Consider the following 16,036-nt stretch of genomic DNA (forward strand, 5'->3'; position numbering starts at 1 on the left):
CATAGATTGTCTTGGCTAGGCTGTTATATCATAACCCAAGATTACGCCCCTTACCAACAGGGGTAAGGTGTTGGACAACCCGTGGTACAGCCGAAGGGTATGCCGGGGTACCATTCACTGTCCCATGTTAGCGTGTGTACCCCGCTGTGGGAATAAACAGTAGGGTTGGCCATTGAGGGTTTGTTGGGTTAGCTGCCTGGTGATATGCTTTCCTGGCGAGTCCTCACCGTGGTAGAATGGTTTCGCTCGGGTGACCGACGTCTGGAGCTGCCTGGTGTCATGCTTTCCGGTTGGTCATTGGGGCTCTGTTGGGTTAACTGCCTTGTGTCATGCTTTCCTGGCAGGTTCTCTTCGAGGTTAGCATCTACCACAGTAGTACTTATACCCCATGTGACTTAGTATCCATGTTAGGACATGCTACTTAGGACATTCATCATAATTGCTGCGATATGTTTTGCATGCATTCCTTTACTGGGCTCAGTGGAGAGCTCACCCCTGTGGGTATCCTTATTTTTCAGGTGATTTAGTTACTTTTTATGATGGATTTGCAGCGCTGGAGTTCGAAGTGCACGATGCTTCGTGCGCATGTGATGATTGCGCATCCTCTTGATCTTAGCTTGACAGTTTAGGCTATCTCTTTACTCTTTTATGCTTATAAACATTTTAGTATAATTATAGTGTAGTTCTTGTATAGTGTTACTTTGTGGTACTTTTGAGAACTGTATAGCTGTAACACAAGTTAATTCATCTATATAAAGGAATATCACTTAGACTTCCTTATTACTGTCTTATTGCTATATTTAATTGTTTTCGCTGCCTCTGATTACTGTATTTGTGAGATATGATTGTAAGTAGGGTACTGCACTTGTGATCCTTGGGGATTGGTTGGATGTCAAAGACATCCCGTCACACATGGCCCTTATTAACCGGGCCGGGGATTGGTTGGATGTCAAAGACATCCCGTCACACATAAGGCTGGTGAGTAATTTTGTTTATGTAACTAATTCATAACTTAGTTATATTACTAATTACCTATGCATTTGATAATATCTCATTTCTATATGTCAATTTTCAGCATACTACTTGAACCCTAAGTATCAATATAATAATAGGCTTGGATTGGATAGTCAACTTATTGATGCTGTGAAACAACCAGTAAAAAAGTTGGGAGCCAGATGGTAGACTACAATCTATATGCAATAATGAGGTGAGTTTTATAATTCATTTGGAATATAATTAGTAAGTAGTAATTAGTTAATGAGTCATTACTAATTTTCCACATGGGTAGAGATGAAGATTTTTAGGGATGCATTGGGGAGTTTTGGAACCGATGCTGTAGTACGAGGCAGAGCACGTAGTGATGCTGGTACTCAATTCAATATCTTATTCTTTTAAATTACATATGTATTGAAAGTTGAAAGTTGTGAAAATTTTTACACGTCTTTTTTTGTTGTAAACTTATAATGTAGCTGAATGGTGGGTGTTGCATGGGGAATCGGCTGAGAATTTAAGGAGAATAGCAATCAAGGTCCTTGCCCAAACATGTTCCGCATCTGGTTGTGACAGGAACTAGAGTACGTTTTCACTCATCCACTCCTAGAGACGCAACAGATTGGGTTCCAAACGTCTGTCTGACATGGTGTATGTGCACTACAACTAAGGCTGAAACTACAACACATACACATGGGACATGAGGAACAAAGGGGCACTATTGACCTCGCTGACATCTTTCAGATTGACTCAGATGATGAGGACCCTATTGTGGATTGGGTGAGGGATAGAGGTGAGCCGATGTTGGATCAGGAGGGAGGTAGGCCAAACCCCGTGATAGCTTCTGAGATGGGTGCTGATGTGGATGACTATATGGCTAACGAGGGTAAGATACACGCATGGGAGGCATCATCCATACCATTCCAGCCCACAGGTGGCAATGCTGATGAGGATGATGACTGGTCCAGGTCCTCAGGTGGTACTGGTAGGAATCAGACTCAGACTCAGACTGGAACTGATGGAAGTGATGGTGATGGTAATGACGATGGCAGTGATGATGATGATGATTGTGGTAGTGGTGGTGGTGAAAAATTAGATGGAATGCGAGAGCATTATGTGGTAGACGAGCAGACGGTGCCTGTAGAGCCAGTCCAATTCACCGGAGAAACACAATTTGATCATGCCACACAAGATACCTACCACGGTGCGCGTGAGGCCGCACCCGCACCCACACCCTCATATATCCCCTTATCATACACCAGGAAGCGTAGGGGTAGGCAGACACAGGCTGTTGATTATATGGATATTGATAAGTTATCCAGCTCTGTTGACGGATTGAGTATGGGTGATAGGGAGGGAGGATCGAGTGGGCATTGGCGCTCCCCATCTTTTGACGCACATACCACTCCATCATCATTGGATTATAGTACATCACAACCTCAAGGTGGATATGGATATGGATATGGGCAGTTCGTTGGGGACTATGACTCCCAGTCCCAGTACCAGCCCTAGGGATGTACTGGATTATCTTTTGTCGACGACATCTTTTCATATCCTAGTTACCCAACTCACCAGCCATACATGCTGCCAGCGCCGACATCACATCATACAGGATCAGTGGGTAGTCATGTTTTTTCTTCAGTCACAGATTGGTCACCAATATCCTAGGATAGGTTACCTTCAATATGTTGATGACTCCATTTACATAGCAATTGTGGATGACTACACTCGTTTCTTCTCCAAAAATATACCGTGGTCCATGTATGTCCTTCAGACAGAGGATAATGGACGTCGACTCCAGCGGAGCATGAATGGGGTCGATCCAGGAAGGCATAACAATTATTATTAGGATTTGTTTCATGACAGTTATCAGTCTTGTGAGTTGTGAGTTGTGAGTCTTGTGACTTGTGAGTTGTGAGTTGTGAACTTGTGACTTTGTGTATTGAGTATTGAACTAATGACTTGATGCACTTATGAATTTTTTAGTTTAAAGTTTAAACTAAAGGCCACATTTGACTTTATTTTTTATTCATTACTTTGTTTCAATTTGTTATTATGTCATTGAGTACTTATACAATGTGTATTTAACTATTTATACATTAGGGTCTGACCGTATACTATCAATCGAGGGTGCAAACCCAAAACACCACTTTGAGTTCACTTTTTTGCAATATAAAGGTTTAAATGTGTTTATTTAGCTTAAATCAGGGTGTACATGAAGTATCAAGCCTTAATATGGCCAAAAACCCACCGAGATGGACTGCCGAAATATGGCAGAAAAAATACCATATTTCGGCGAAATTTCGGATATTTCGACAGCCTGAGATACCAATATATCGCGAGATCTTAAACTATGATGGTAACAACCAAACATCGAGAGGGAGGATGGTAGCACCGTAGCATTTATATCCTTTCTGAGAGGGCGAGTAGCCGAGGAAGATACAACGAAAGGCACAAGGATCCAATTTCGACCGGGAGGGATCAAAGTTGTGAGCATAACAGACACAAGTACACAACCAAAGACCCGTGGGTGAAGGTATGAGCAAGGTTCAAAAACTCATCTTGACGAGGTGTCTTGACCAGGTCCAGATTCTCAAGATCTCGGCGAGAGTGTTTTTTTTGTTTTTTTTTTTGTTTTGGTTTGATATTCTGGTGGATAAATGGCCATAGTTGGCTCCAAAACTTTACGAAAAGCTTGCTTTAGGCTTAATAAACATATTCAAATCTTCAAATTGAAAAAACAAAACATACCCAATTTTATGCTTTGGATTTGCACCCTTGGTTGGCAATAAAAGTTAAATCCTTGTGTAATATTTGCCTATACACATTGTTTGAGTGCTATGAAACATAATGGGCAAATAAAACAAGTAAATTATGCAATAATGGATGAAGGCACATAATATTGAATAATTATTTAAGAAATAGTTAAGGGCTTAAAGTAAAAACTACAAAATACAGTGAACAATACATATTAAATAGACACCCAAATATATTGAACAACACATATGACATAGACACCATAGTCTTCCAAGTCCCAACAATACAATATTGTGAGTCTGTGACTGTCCATTGATAGGAAGTATGACGTATTGGATCAAGTCCACTTATGATACAATTGAACCGACGTGCACTATCCTCCATCTACATGACATATGAACGCCACATCGTAGTGTTTGAGAAGAAACAAGAGTAGTTTCTTCTCAAGTAGGTCAAGATATCCAAGATTTTCGAGATTTTACCAAAATTATCGAAACATTGCAAGCTTTAAGTTTCGTATGTAATCTCGTCTTGAGGAGCTCGAGATTCTCAAGATCTTCAAGATCTCGGCGAGATTTAGAACTATGGGTGAGAAGCAAAAGAGGGATCTGGGAGACGGCTAATGGGAGTATGGAAATCCAAAACATTACGGGAGGGAACCCTATTGATGAGGTAGGCTGTAGTGAGGACAACATCCCCTCAGTATAATTTGGGAAGAGTCATGGTAAGAGAGAGTAACGTTGAAAAGATAACGGTTATTGCACTCAAGTATACCATTTTGTTCCGGAGTGCGCACACAAGAGGTCTGGAAAAGGATACCCTAGGTATCAAGAAACTGGTGAAAGCTACCATCAATGTATTCAGTACCGTTGTCACTGGGAAGGACCCGAACCTTGGCATCAAATTGGGTCCGGATCATAGACAAATAAGATTGAAAACAAGAAAATGCCTCGGATTTATGTCGAGGAAGATAAACCCAAGTGAGGCAAGTACAGTTATTGATATATGAGATAAATCAACTAAAACCATCCTGAGAAACAATGCAAGAAGGCCCCCATACATTAGAGTGAATAACAAAAAAAGGGATTTCACTTTTATTCAAAGATGGGGAATAAGATGTCCAGGTATGTTTAGCTAACTCACATGTTTCACAGTGAAATTTATCCGGACTACAATCTTTAAGCAAAGTAGGAAACAATAAACGTAAAGAACGAAAAGAAGGATGACCAAGAAGTTGGTGCCATTGGTGTACTTGTTGAAGAACACTACCGGTGCGCAAAGTATGAGCTGAAAAACGGGGAGACATAGTAGTAAGAGCTGGACCCAAATAATACAGCCCGTCCCGCACCCTACCATATCCAATTGCTGATCCCTTCACCAGATCCTGAAAGACACAATAGGTGGAATAAAATGAGACAACAATTTTTTTTTGGGTGAATAAATATGTATTACCAAACCCCAGGAGGGGGCAGGAAAGAAAAGAATATATAAGGGAGAGGGAGGGAGGGAGGGGGGGGGGGGAGAACAAAACCAACCTATGCAGAGGTGGAAGAAAAAAGAGAGGGCAGGTCAAGGCCCCAAAATACAGCAATATGCCTATTCCTAGGGGTGTCCCTGACAGTGCGAAGATGGCCACGGCTGAGCTTGGAAGAGACTTCAAAGGAGATGGCTTTCCAAATCAGATCGAAGGATCAAGAGTTGGAAGTCCATCTCCTGAGATTGCGCTCCATCCAGATGTGATGAATAGCAGCTCCAAAAACCAGCTTTCCAATGGTGTCACAAATCGAGGACCCTGAGAAGGATTTAGCCACCCAAAGCCATTCACGGTCAAAGTGAAGGAGTCGCCTGTTGCGGTGCCAGATGGAGGAGAGGGCTTTTTTCCAGATGGTGGAGGTGAAGGGGCAGTCGAAAAAGAGATGGGGAATGTCTTCAAGAACATTCCAACAAAGGGAGCCGGCGGGAGAAGCAGGGATGTGGCGGTGAATGAGGAAGGCTTGGGTGGGGAGGTAGCGAAGCTGTGGCGGGGTATGTGGCCCTTGAACCAGACTAGGTTGTGCCAGGGTACAGTTGGGGCGGTGGGTCTGACAAAGTTCCAGGCTGAGCTGTTGCTGAAGAGGCCATTGGGGGAGGGTAACCAGATGGTTCTATCGGTGTGGGGGGGGGGGGGGGGAGGGTAACCAGATGGTTCTATGGTTCAACAATAAGACGATAAATAGAAAGGTTAGTCCATAGATTAGGGATATGGAGCACCAAACATAAGGATATAGAAGGTGAACATTTAACAGAATCTTTACCAGAAATGGAGGATAAGGATCCATCAGCAACGCGAACTTTGTCCTTACCTGAACAAGGTAGGAACAAAATAAATTTGAAGAACTAGTCATGGTCTGAAGCTCCTGAATCAAGCAGCTAGGACGGACTAGAACCAGAAGAGACATGAAAAATACCTCACTGAGTCGTCTGAGCGAGATGGGAAGTACGGGCAGGGCTAGATGTGGATGAAGGAGTCCCAAACTGAGATATCATGCACTGAAGAGCCTGTAACTGATCCGCAGAGAAAGGCACTATAGAAGTAGAATCTGGTGCAGACAGAGAAGAACCAAGCAGGGAGCTGTCAACAGTCTCAGAGAGACGAGCCTGGTGGTGTGTAAAGCCTCGTTTCCCACCATGACCTCCCCGTTTAAGGCGACCATGCAATTTCCAACATGTCTCACGAGTATGGCGAGGGCAACCAAAATAATCACACTTAACGGGCTCATCTGCAACAGGTGCAGATTTAGACGAGTCCGTACTGGCAGTTGTAATTTGTAAATACCAGGGCAGAGTGAGGAGGAACCAAAGTAGGCAGCATAGCAGAATGATGTCAGTCTTCATACTGAAGGAGATTATATGCTTGAAGTGATGTAGGTAACGTATCACAACTGAGAATCTGAACACGGATCTGGTCATATTCCGGATTCAGAAAGGTAAGAAAGTCGTAGACACGTTCCATTCCCGCTCCTTCTGAAAAGTGAGAGCCTCAGCAGTACAAGCCATCGGTATGGGATGATAAAAATCCAGTTGCTACCAGAGAGCAGTCAAAGTAGCATAATAGGCAGCAAAGGGAGTTCTTTCTAAGGGATATCGTGAACTTGGTGGTGGAGCTCGTAAATCTGAGCATAAGTACTGGTTTGGGCATAAGTCTGTTTCACAGCAACTTAGAGTTCTTTTGCAGAATTCATCAAAACAAAACTGGAACTAATAACAGGTTCCATAGAGTTGAGGAGAAAAGACATGACAAGTGCATCATGGGCCAACCCGTTCTTGGTAGTACTCTCAGACGGCATAGGAGTGTCACCAATCAAGTATCCCAAAAAATAATTACCATGTATTGTCAGAAGGCATGCCCGTGACAATGGTACATAGTTAGACCCATTCAGTTTTGTCGAACCCGGCTAGAGAGTGGGGTGATGGCTATGAGTCCCAACATGACTCACCTTACTACCCCCTGAACCCGCCATGGTGCTAAAATCACTCAACCATAGAGTAATGTAGGACAGGATTGAATGTTCAACCAGTCCCAAAACAGGATCTGGAATCAAGGGAAATGGATCAGTTCGATGGGTTAGGGCTGGGGTGGTTTGGTAGGTTAGGGTTAAGGTCAGAGGTTAGGTTTATTATAATATTATGAGGAAATAGGTCTGGGACAGTAAGGAGGTCATGGGGTTAAGCAAACAGATCTGCAGCAGGGATTTCTTCTCCACCGATTTGAGTAGCAGGCTAGGAAATAGGGTTTCAATGGGTTTAGGAAGACTTCCTGTAGAGGCCAATCAGCCGGTCAGAAGGGGCTGAAAGAGGGATCGAGGGGTGCTCTAGGAAGGGGGATGGGATGCTCAAAAGATGGCAGAGAAGTGATGGCTGGATAGGGCAGGAGAGAGGGGGAATGGAATTAGAAAATAAGGGAAACAGGTTCAAACCAGGCACAGCAGCAAGGGGGAAGCCATAGTGAATCTCGGTTGTAGTAGAAAGGTCTTATAAAGGCTGGACAGCTTGAAGAAGATCAAGAACAGCATAAAAAGGGGGCCTCCCGGGCTTCCCACCTCAAGGAGTCAGCCAGATCACACACCAGCTCCATCCTCCATGGATCAAACACCAAGGAAATAACTCAGAAATAAAAAGCTTGACAACAATGTTGAGAATCAAAATCGTGGCCTTTATGGCCTCTTGGGTTGTTTTTATTGACTGCAATAAGGAAAGTGTTAACAGGAGAAGAATTTGAGCTCAATGCATGGATGTATTAATGAACATCCAAGCCTTTCTATTTATAAAAAAAGAAGGGAGAAAATAATTACATCACTGCCCCCACACCACCGACTCCAATAAATAGAGTCGATTAGTGGGGAATTTCCCAAAACACCCCTACGGTTCTTATTTTAACAGAAAGAATGGCAACGGAACAAAATTAGAAAATCCTACAAGTAGAAACTTCCAATCTTGAACTTGCTTGAGTTACAAGACACAATCAGTTACTAACTGATGTGAGGTACTAATCCTTGTCACATACTGATAATGAAAATAGAAACTAGCTCCCTTTAATGAAAATAGAAAGTAAGACTACTAACTTGGTCCACAAGACTTGACCATGACTTAAACTAGACCAACTGACCCAACCAGTTCATTGGTTCATTACATGACCCAAAAATTAAAAACATAACAACCCAGTAAGACCGTGGGCTACTGCTGGACAGTAGCCTACTCAAAATTGTGGCTGCTGCTGGGCAGCAGCTTTATTCTTCTTCCTTGAATACACCCTTGGTTCTGCATCATAGAGTCGGAGATATCAACAAATTAATGGATAAAAGATGCAAGGGAGTCTACCGTAGCATAGCAGCATATATGACAGAGAAAGGAAGATGGCGGGAGCACTGGCAGCAGGCAGTACAGGTCGAGGTGGTGGCGTCGACGCTCAATGAAGGGTGGCAGTGGCCTAGCGACACCTGGCGGGAAGCAGAGGCCCGACGATTGCAGTAGGGACCTAGCGACACAGGCAGGGGCATAGGCAAAGGCAGCAGAGGTTGCAACACAGGCAGGGGGCAGGGGTTTGGGTGAAGGCAACAAAGGTCATGACACAGGCAGGAGCCAGGGCGAAGGTGGCAGGGGCCATCAGGGCAACAAGGGACTGCGACCATAGTACAAGATCTCGGCTATCTCAGTTTCGTGAAGTCTCGAGACAAGACGGTAGGCAATACAGGATTTGTCCAAGATATCGGTTGAGATCTCATGGTATATCTCAATCTCGGTTCGACACGGGACCAAATCAAGCTATAAAAAGGCACCCTCTCAGAGAGATTTCGACCTCAACTCAAAATCTCGCCTCTGTCTTGCCTCTCTTGCTCCGTTGTGAAGGAAAATCACTTGGAGGTGAAGGTTTTGGTGCTATTTTTTGGCAAATCTCACCTCAACTGAAGATTAAAGCTTGGAGATTCAAAATTGAAGCTTCAACATCAAGAGAGGGAGCTACATTGCATCTCAAGAATAGTTTTAGGTTAAAAAAAAAAAGAGCTGAGCTTGATTCGACAACAACAACAACATGGTCATTTTGATGATCCGGCCCGACACTCGTTTCAGTACTAGCTACTCTCAAATGGTAGGACTAGTTACACACTTATACTTATAATAGTTTAATCTATGTCACTTTCCAAATTTCTAACGATTATTAACAAACTGTTAAACCATCACCATGTATGATTATGAATATAATGCCTAATGCTTAATTAAGTTGTTTTAGACTTCTACTTTAATTATGTGTTCTAAATATTGTGTGGACTAGCCTAGGGTAGAGCTCACCTATGGTAGACTACCAACCTAGGGTCCGAAGTCAAAGTACCATTTTGGGAATTTGTATAAAAAACTAACATTTCGATTGTGTTTAGAAGACTTAAAATAGGGTGAATGTCAAGTTTCAGGACATATCTAGGCCATATGGCCACCAAAACCCACCACCGAGTCAAGACAGGAAAAATACACCAACTTGCCGAGATCTCAGCAGAACTATGTTTAATGGTTTGGCGAAACCAGGGGCAAAACCGAGACCCAAAACCTTGCCTGCGACTGATCGGCAGCCTCCTGGACAGCAGGGCAGGAGGCCAATGGGCGGTCGGATGGTCAGGGCGGCAGAGACGCTAGCAGCAGCGTGCAACGGCAAGGGCCACTGGGTAGCGATCGAGTGAATGCAATGAAAAGAACATGTTAATGGTAAGTGGGGTAAGTAGGTCTTGCTTGGCATGACATACACCAGAGTATGTTCAGTCTAGGCTTGACTTGTGAGGCCAGAGCGTCGAGAAGTCATGGTGGTGACCCTACTGGCGGTGGAAAAATAGAAAAATTTTTTTAGGGTTTTGTGCTCTGATACCAAGTTGAAATATGAGAGAATCACTTGACTTGTCGATAATGACAGAGGCCTCCTCTTCATTTATAGATGGAGAAGGGATTACAAATATAGAATGTTAGCTAAGGATGACTCACAATCTTCATCCTAACATGTGGAACAAGTGCACAATGTGTCTAGACACATACATTGAATCCAGACACTTTAACAACAGTCAACATAATTCTTAAATAACAATTAAATGAAGGGGTCCAACTTAAAAACAATAAGCATAATTATGAAAAATGAAGTCTATCATTTGGACAAGGTTTAGGCAGACAGATTGAGAACTGAACCAAGTTTTAGGTAAAGACTGCAATGGTTATCAAATATCCTATGCTGATTAGACAAAGGCTGACAGGTACTTAATGTAGACCAAAGAAGGAGAAATGCAATATTGTGTTTACTTTCACAAAGTTCCCCCATGACATAGATAGATTAGATTGACTCTCAACTTAATTTTAAAATTAACACCAAAAAATAGCATATAACAACTTAATAAATGGAACTAATTACCAACTGACCGAAATCATTGCTTCAAAACCAGGCTCCATTGCGAAACAAGCCCAAAGTGCTTCTTTCCTTATCTACATGAAAAGAGGAAAACAGAAAACAACCAAATCTGATTACTTGATTCGAGAAAAAAGGAACTTGACAACTATTACTACCAGTGTGATCATAATTATCTCAATGCAAGAAATTCAGGCCAACAACATTCAAAAACCTATACCCATAGCATGGAAAGGCCACCATAAATCCTCAAGCAAGAGCTATAGAGCTTTACATATAAGAAAAAAGGACGTACCAAGTGCACAAGGCTCCTGCCACTGTGAGATCTGGGGAGGGTTATAATGTGCGAGGCATTACCCCTGCTTTCGCAGAGAGGCTGTTTCCAGAATCAGTGACCACTTGGTCATAATGGAGAAATCTTACCATTGCATCAAGGCCCGCCCTTGGGTTTCAACGACCGATGGTGCTTCCAAAATCTCAGGCACCAAAATAGGGTCCTACAAGCCTGTCAAAGTTCGTTCATGTACCTCGCAGACTTGTGAAACATAGTTCAAAATCTCGCGAAATTTCAGCGATATTTCGCCAAATTTCGTATATCTCGAGCTGTCCGAGATACGATACCAATTCGAAATGGAAAAATACCATATTTCGACGATATCTCGTGAGATATCGACGAAATATCGTGGAGTCACGATATATCGCGAGATATTGAAAAAGTCACTAAAAGTGTCACATGCAATATTTCGAATATTTCGGAAATTTCGGTCATCTCGTTTCGGAAATTTCGGAAATCTCGGTAATTTCGGTAATCTCGTTTCGAAAATTTCGGAAATCTCGGCCATTTTGGCATTTTACACCCACAAAAAAATACCATATTTCGACGATATTTCGGTATCTCGGAAATTTCGGTCAGACCGAAACACCGAAACGAAATGAGATTTAGTACCATGCTTGTGAGAACTTTCTCTTTGTTCTGGCTGTTCCAAGAATAGAAAAATAAATTCAGCTATTTTATTTATATTATGTTGGGTTTTCTTTATATTTAAAGAGGGCAGGCCTTGGTGCAACGGTAAGGTTGCTCCATTGTGACCAAGGGGTCACGGGTTCGAGTCTGGAAAGAGCCTCTCTGCGAAAGCAGGGGTAAGGCTGCGTACATTATGACCCTCCCCAGACCCCGCAGTGGCAGGAGCCTCGTGCAATGGGTACGTCCTTTATCGGTCATTGAAACCTGGTATTTCCTGCTTTGGACCTACATTATTACCATCATCTAGGTATATTTAAATTTCTTTTTTATTAAAATTTTAACTTAACTGCTTAATCTGGGAGAAGGATATTAGATTATTTACTCATTCTGGGATAACAATTAACAAGTTTCCTATTTCTATGTTTATTTATCCTGGAAATTAAGGTTAGCGTTCCACTTCTGTCATCTAATATAATAAAGGATTTTGAAAGTGTCCCACATAGCTAAGCTAAGCAGGGTGGCCTCTGGATTTTAGCTATTGTGGGAAGCTGATGTGGCCATTTTTATGTTCTTGATTCTAAGTTCTGTTTAAACCTGATTTCTAATCGAGTTTCAGAAGTCCTAGTCCAACTCAACTTCTTCAAAATTCTGATTTTCTGAAGTTGAATCATTCTTCTTCTGATTATGGTTGATGCTTACTGATTAATCAACAGTTAGGTCATTATCTGATTGCTATTTTAAACTCTAAAATTCCCAGCATTGATTCTGAATTTCCTGGTTGTTTTCTAGTTTACTAGTTAGAGTAGGAAAGTTCCGTAACTTGAGATCTAGCCGTCAGATCTGGATCATATTTTGAAGACCAATTCTACCTCTTGAACAGAGATTCATCTGATCAGTCTTCACTAAGTGATGCAGATTCATCACCGAAATGGGCTTATTTTGTTAGGAATAAGTCTAAGGTTGGGTTATATACATGTTGGGCCTTTGATCCCATGGGTTTTCTATGTAATAGGCTACTTTTATGGGCCTAAAATATGGGTAATTAGATTGCATACGGGATTAGATGTTTTACTATACTTTGTTTTATGTTTATGTTTTTTATGTTTTAAATTGAACGGGTCCAAAGCTGGTTTGAACCAGTGGTTCAATTTAAGTGCTTTTAGTAGTTTGTCTTTTAATTGTTTAGTTGGGATGGATTAGGACTCTATTTTGAGTCTATTTCAGTTTCCTAGTCAGTTTAAGTTACCTAATAGGTTAAGAATTGGGTTAGGCCTTTCCTTTTTAGTGCAGGAGTCTAATTTTGAGTCTTTTATATAAGGTTGAAAGGGGCCAAAGTATTGAACACGAATTTGATTAATAACAAAACTCTTGCTTGCTGCCATTGCTGCTGCTGCCCTGCTTTGTTGAGTGTTGACTTGTGAGTCATATCAAGATGAAGGGAGTGGTGGATCTCCAGTTGACTCCTTGCATCTTGTAGATCGGGAGGATCTATTACTTGTCTTCAAGCTGCTGCCATTGAAGATCTGCAATTACAAGTGTTTAATATCATTATCATCAACCATTCGCCGCCTTCTCCTAATCCTCTAAACCCAACCCCATCGATCCCCACTGCCAACATTCAAACCACGGATCCATTAGAACCCTACAAATACCGATACCGACACGATACATACCGATACGTCTCCCTTTTTAAAAAAAATGAACTGTCTCGAATTGTATCGAAATGTATCAACCGATAGCCGATACGATACGATACGACCAATACGTATTGATACCATCGATACGCCCAGTATAGGGTTCTGTGGGTGGTTTAATATGTATCGATATGTATCGATACGTATCTGTCGATACGGCTCGATACATACCGATAGATTACGATACATACCAATACGCACCGATGCATACCGATACATACCGATACCATCGATACATTCCATAAAAAAGTGATTTTCACTCACAGACTCAATACAACTCCTAATCTAACAAAAAAATGAAGGAAAACTCTCAAATCTTGCATTTAATCTTGCTTTTTCACACTTTTAAAATAAAAAAAACGAATCAAAGAGTGCTACAACATCATCCTTTGCATCATCCAATACTCTTCATGGCTATAGACGATTACAACATGTAAGAAACCTCATCTCTTATAACAATTTCAATTTAATGCACTTGTTTGGTTATACATTATTCACCATTTTAGGTTTTATGCATGGCACTTATTATATATTGCTTATTTATATTGTTTTTTGTTCCAAAAGTGTATTTTGATTATTTTTATGCGTAGCTGTATTGTTTGATACGTATCTCCGAAACGAGACAATACGATACGATACATCTCTTAAAATCACCCGACTGATACAATACCCGATACCGATACTTTAAACCTTGCTAGAAGGTCACATGCAAGGTGATATTCGCGAGAATTCTGCCCAGCCAAATCTAACTCTTAGAACCTGCTAAAATTTTGGTCGAATCTTCCTCAAACCCTAAGAGAGACTCGATCCAAATTTCAGTACCATCCACCCAGCCGATTGTCTGAAATTGAACTTTTACCCCTCTCCTATCTCTACTAGGAAACCTCCATAACTCTAGATTTAACCATCTGATTTAGCTGTAACTTTCAGCATATATTCCTCCACCTTACCCACACTCGTGACTCGACCTAACTATTAATCCCATTCAACCACCTAATTTCCTGTTATTATAAACTCTAGATTCCATCATCTTCCACCTTTCAAAACCCTAACCCTAGTTGCTGCCCAAATCCATCTAACCTATTTCTACCCATCCAAAACCCATAAAACCTAGTTCATTAAATTCCCCTACACCTGCCTAGCTTTACCATATAAGATACCTATCCATTACTCTAACCCTAACCCTAACCCTAAAATTGACCTAACACTTCAAATCTGCCCCATCGAACCAGCAGCTTACAGATCCTGGTTGTGTTGGCTCCTAGTAGATCTCCTATCTATCTAGGACTACATTACTAAGTTATTGAAATTTCTCTATATCTGATTCTTCTTTTTCCCTGCAGTTCTGAGAAGTTTCCAGGTTTTCTAAACACTGATCTCTTAGGAGTTAGATAACCCCAGTAGGATGAATTGAAGTTTTCCTAATTCCCTTGTGTCGCTTGTTGCAATGGGAGGGATACCCATTTGATGGGAGGATGGCAATACTGTGGAAGATGTGTTATGACCACACCTGGAGGAGCGCATGACGTGGCCAATGACGTGGGCAGGGACCCATTCAATTCGGTTAGCTTGCGTCGCATACAGAGAAGGAACAAGAAAAGGCCAGCTAGATTGGATGATTATGTATAGACGTATGGGGATATGGGAACAGTACACGGTGTGATATGAGTGTGTGAAGATTGTATGAGGGACAGGTGTCATAGGTGTAAGGGGCAAGGTTGTTCGTTGTCAGGAAGCATCATAGTTAGTTAAGAGTTCTTATAAAGATGTACGTGGTTCATTTGAAAAGCATGAAAGAAATATCTTCTCAACCCCTTTCTTCTTCCTTCTTCTTTCCCTCTCTCCTCTCTGTGTTCTCTGGTTCTAGCTAACAAGATGAATCCTTTTGCAATCTGTAGATGCAATTCGAAGGAGAGGAATGCTCGCACTTTTTTGGCCAAGGAAGAGACAGCTGAGAAACTGTATGCAAACCAATGAGGATGGTTGGCTAGTTGGTGTTTGGCTGTCCTTGAACTTTGAGGGGAGAATACCTTTTGTATATGGGATAGATGGGAGGATTTTATGAATTAGTAATTTACTGGATGTATCGATGTGCTTTTTTCCTTTTTGTTGGAATCATGTAAGGGGTAATAGGCGATATTTTTCGTAGAGGGTCCTGTCTCCAGTGTTGGCCATGGCTTGTACAGCTCCCGAGTATAAAGGAAGCTTTGTGCTAAACATCAATACAAGAATATTTATCCCTTAAAAAGAAGTTTCAGAAGGGTCAGCTATGCAATTTGTGAAACCCACCTGAAACCTGCCACTACTATCCCTATTTTGGATTCTGCCATTAGTTTGATAACAATTTGATTCCTCTCAAGGTTAGGTAATATGGCTAATTTGTAGTTATCAATCCAGGTATGGTTGTTTCATTTATTGTCTAGGATAAGAATGTTTAGTTTCATTGTTGCCTTCTAGTTTGACTCACAAGTGAATACTAGTACTGCTGATAGTAAAAGGGGGATGCCCAACATTCCAACTAAAAGGACAAGGCTCTGCAACTCTGTTCACTATTTAGCCATTTTGTAAACGAGAAGCTCATTTTCTGCTGAACTTCTGTGTGGGTTGTGATTTTTCTATGAGGGCATTGAGGATTTAAGGGGAACTAGATGTCATTCTAGTGAACATAGTTTCTATGTAATTTCAATATCATCTCCAATCTCTCTGGGCCATCAG

The 16,036-nt window shown here is 41.6% G+C and overlaps 1 protein-coding gene across 1 annotated transcript in view; it reads right to left on the reverse strand.

Annotated features, from left to right (window-relative positions):
- Positions 1-16,036, reverse strand: part of LOC122652277 (D-lactate dehydrogenase [cytochrome], mitochondrial-like) — a 177,774-nt gene that overhangs the window by 20,967 nt on the left and 140,771 nt on the right. The window contains exon 14 of the mRNA XM_043845976.1: positions 10,678-10,740. Within this exon, the coding sequence (XP_043701911.1) occupies positions 10,678-10,740 (63 nt within the window). The remainder of the gene's footprint in view (positions 1-10,677; positions 10,741-16,036) is intronic.

This window comes from Telopea speciosissima, chromosome 2 (assembly GCF_018873765.1).
Source record: "Telopea speciosissima isolate NSW1024214 ecotype Mountain lineage chromosome 2, Tspe_v1, whole genome shotgun sequence".
Lineage (NCBI taxonomy): Eukaryota > Viridiplantae > Streptophyta > Magnoliopsida > Proteales > Proteaceae > Telopea > Telopea speciosissima.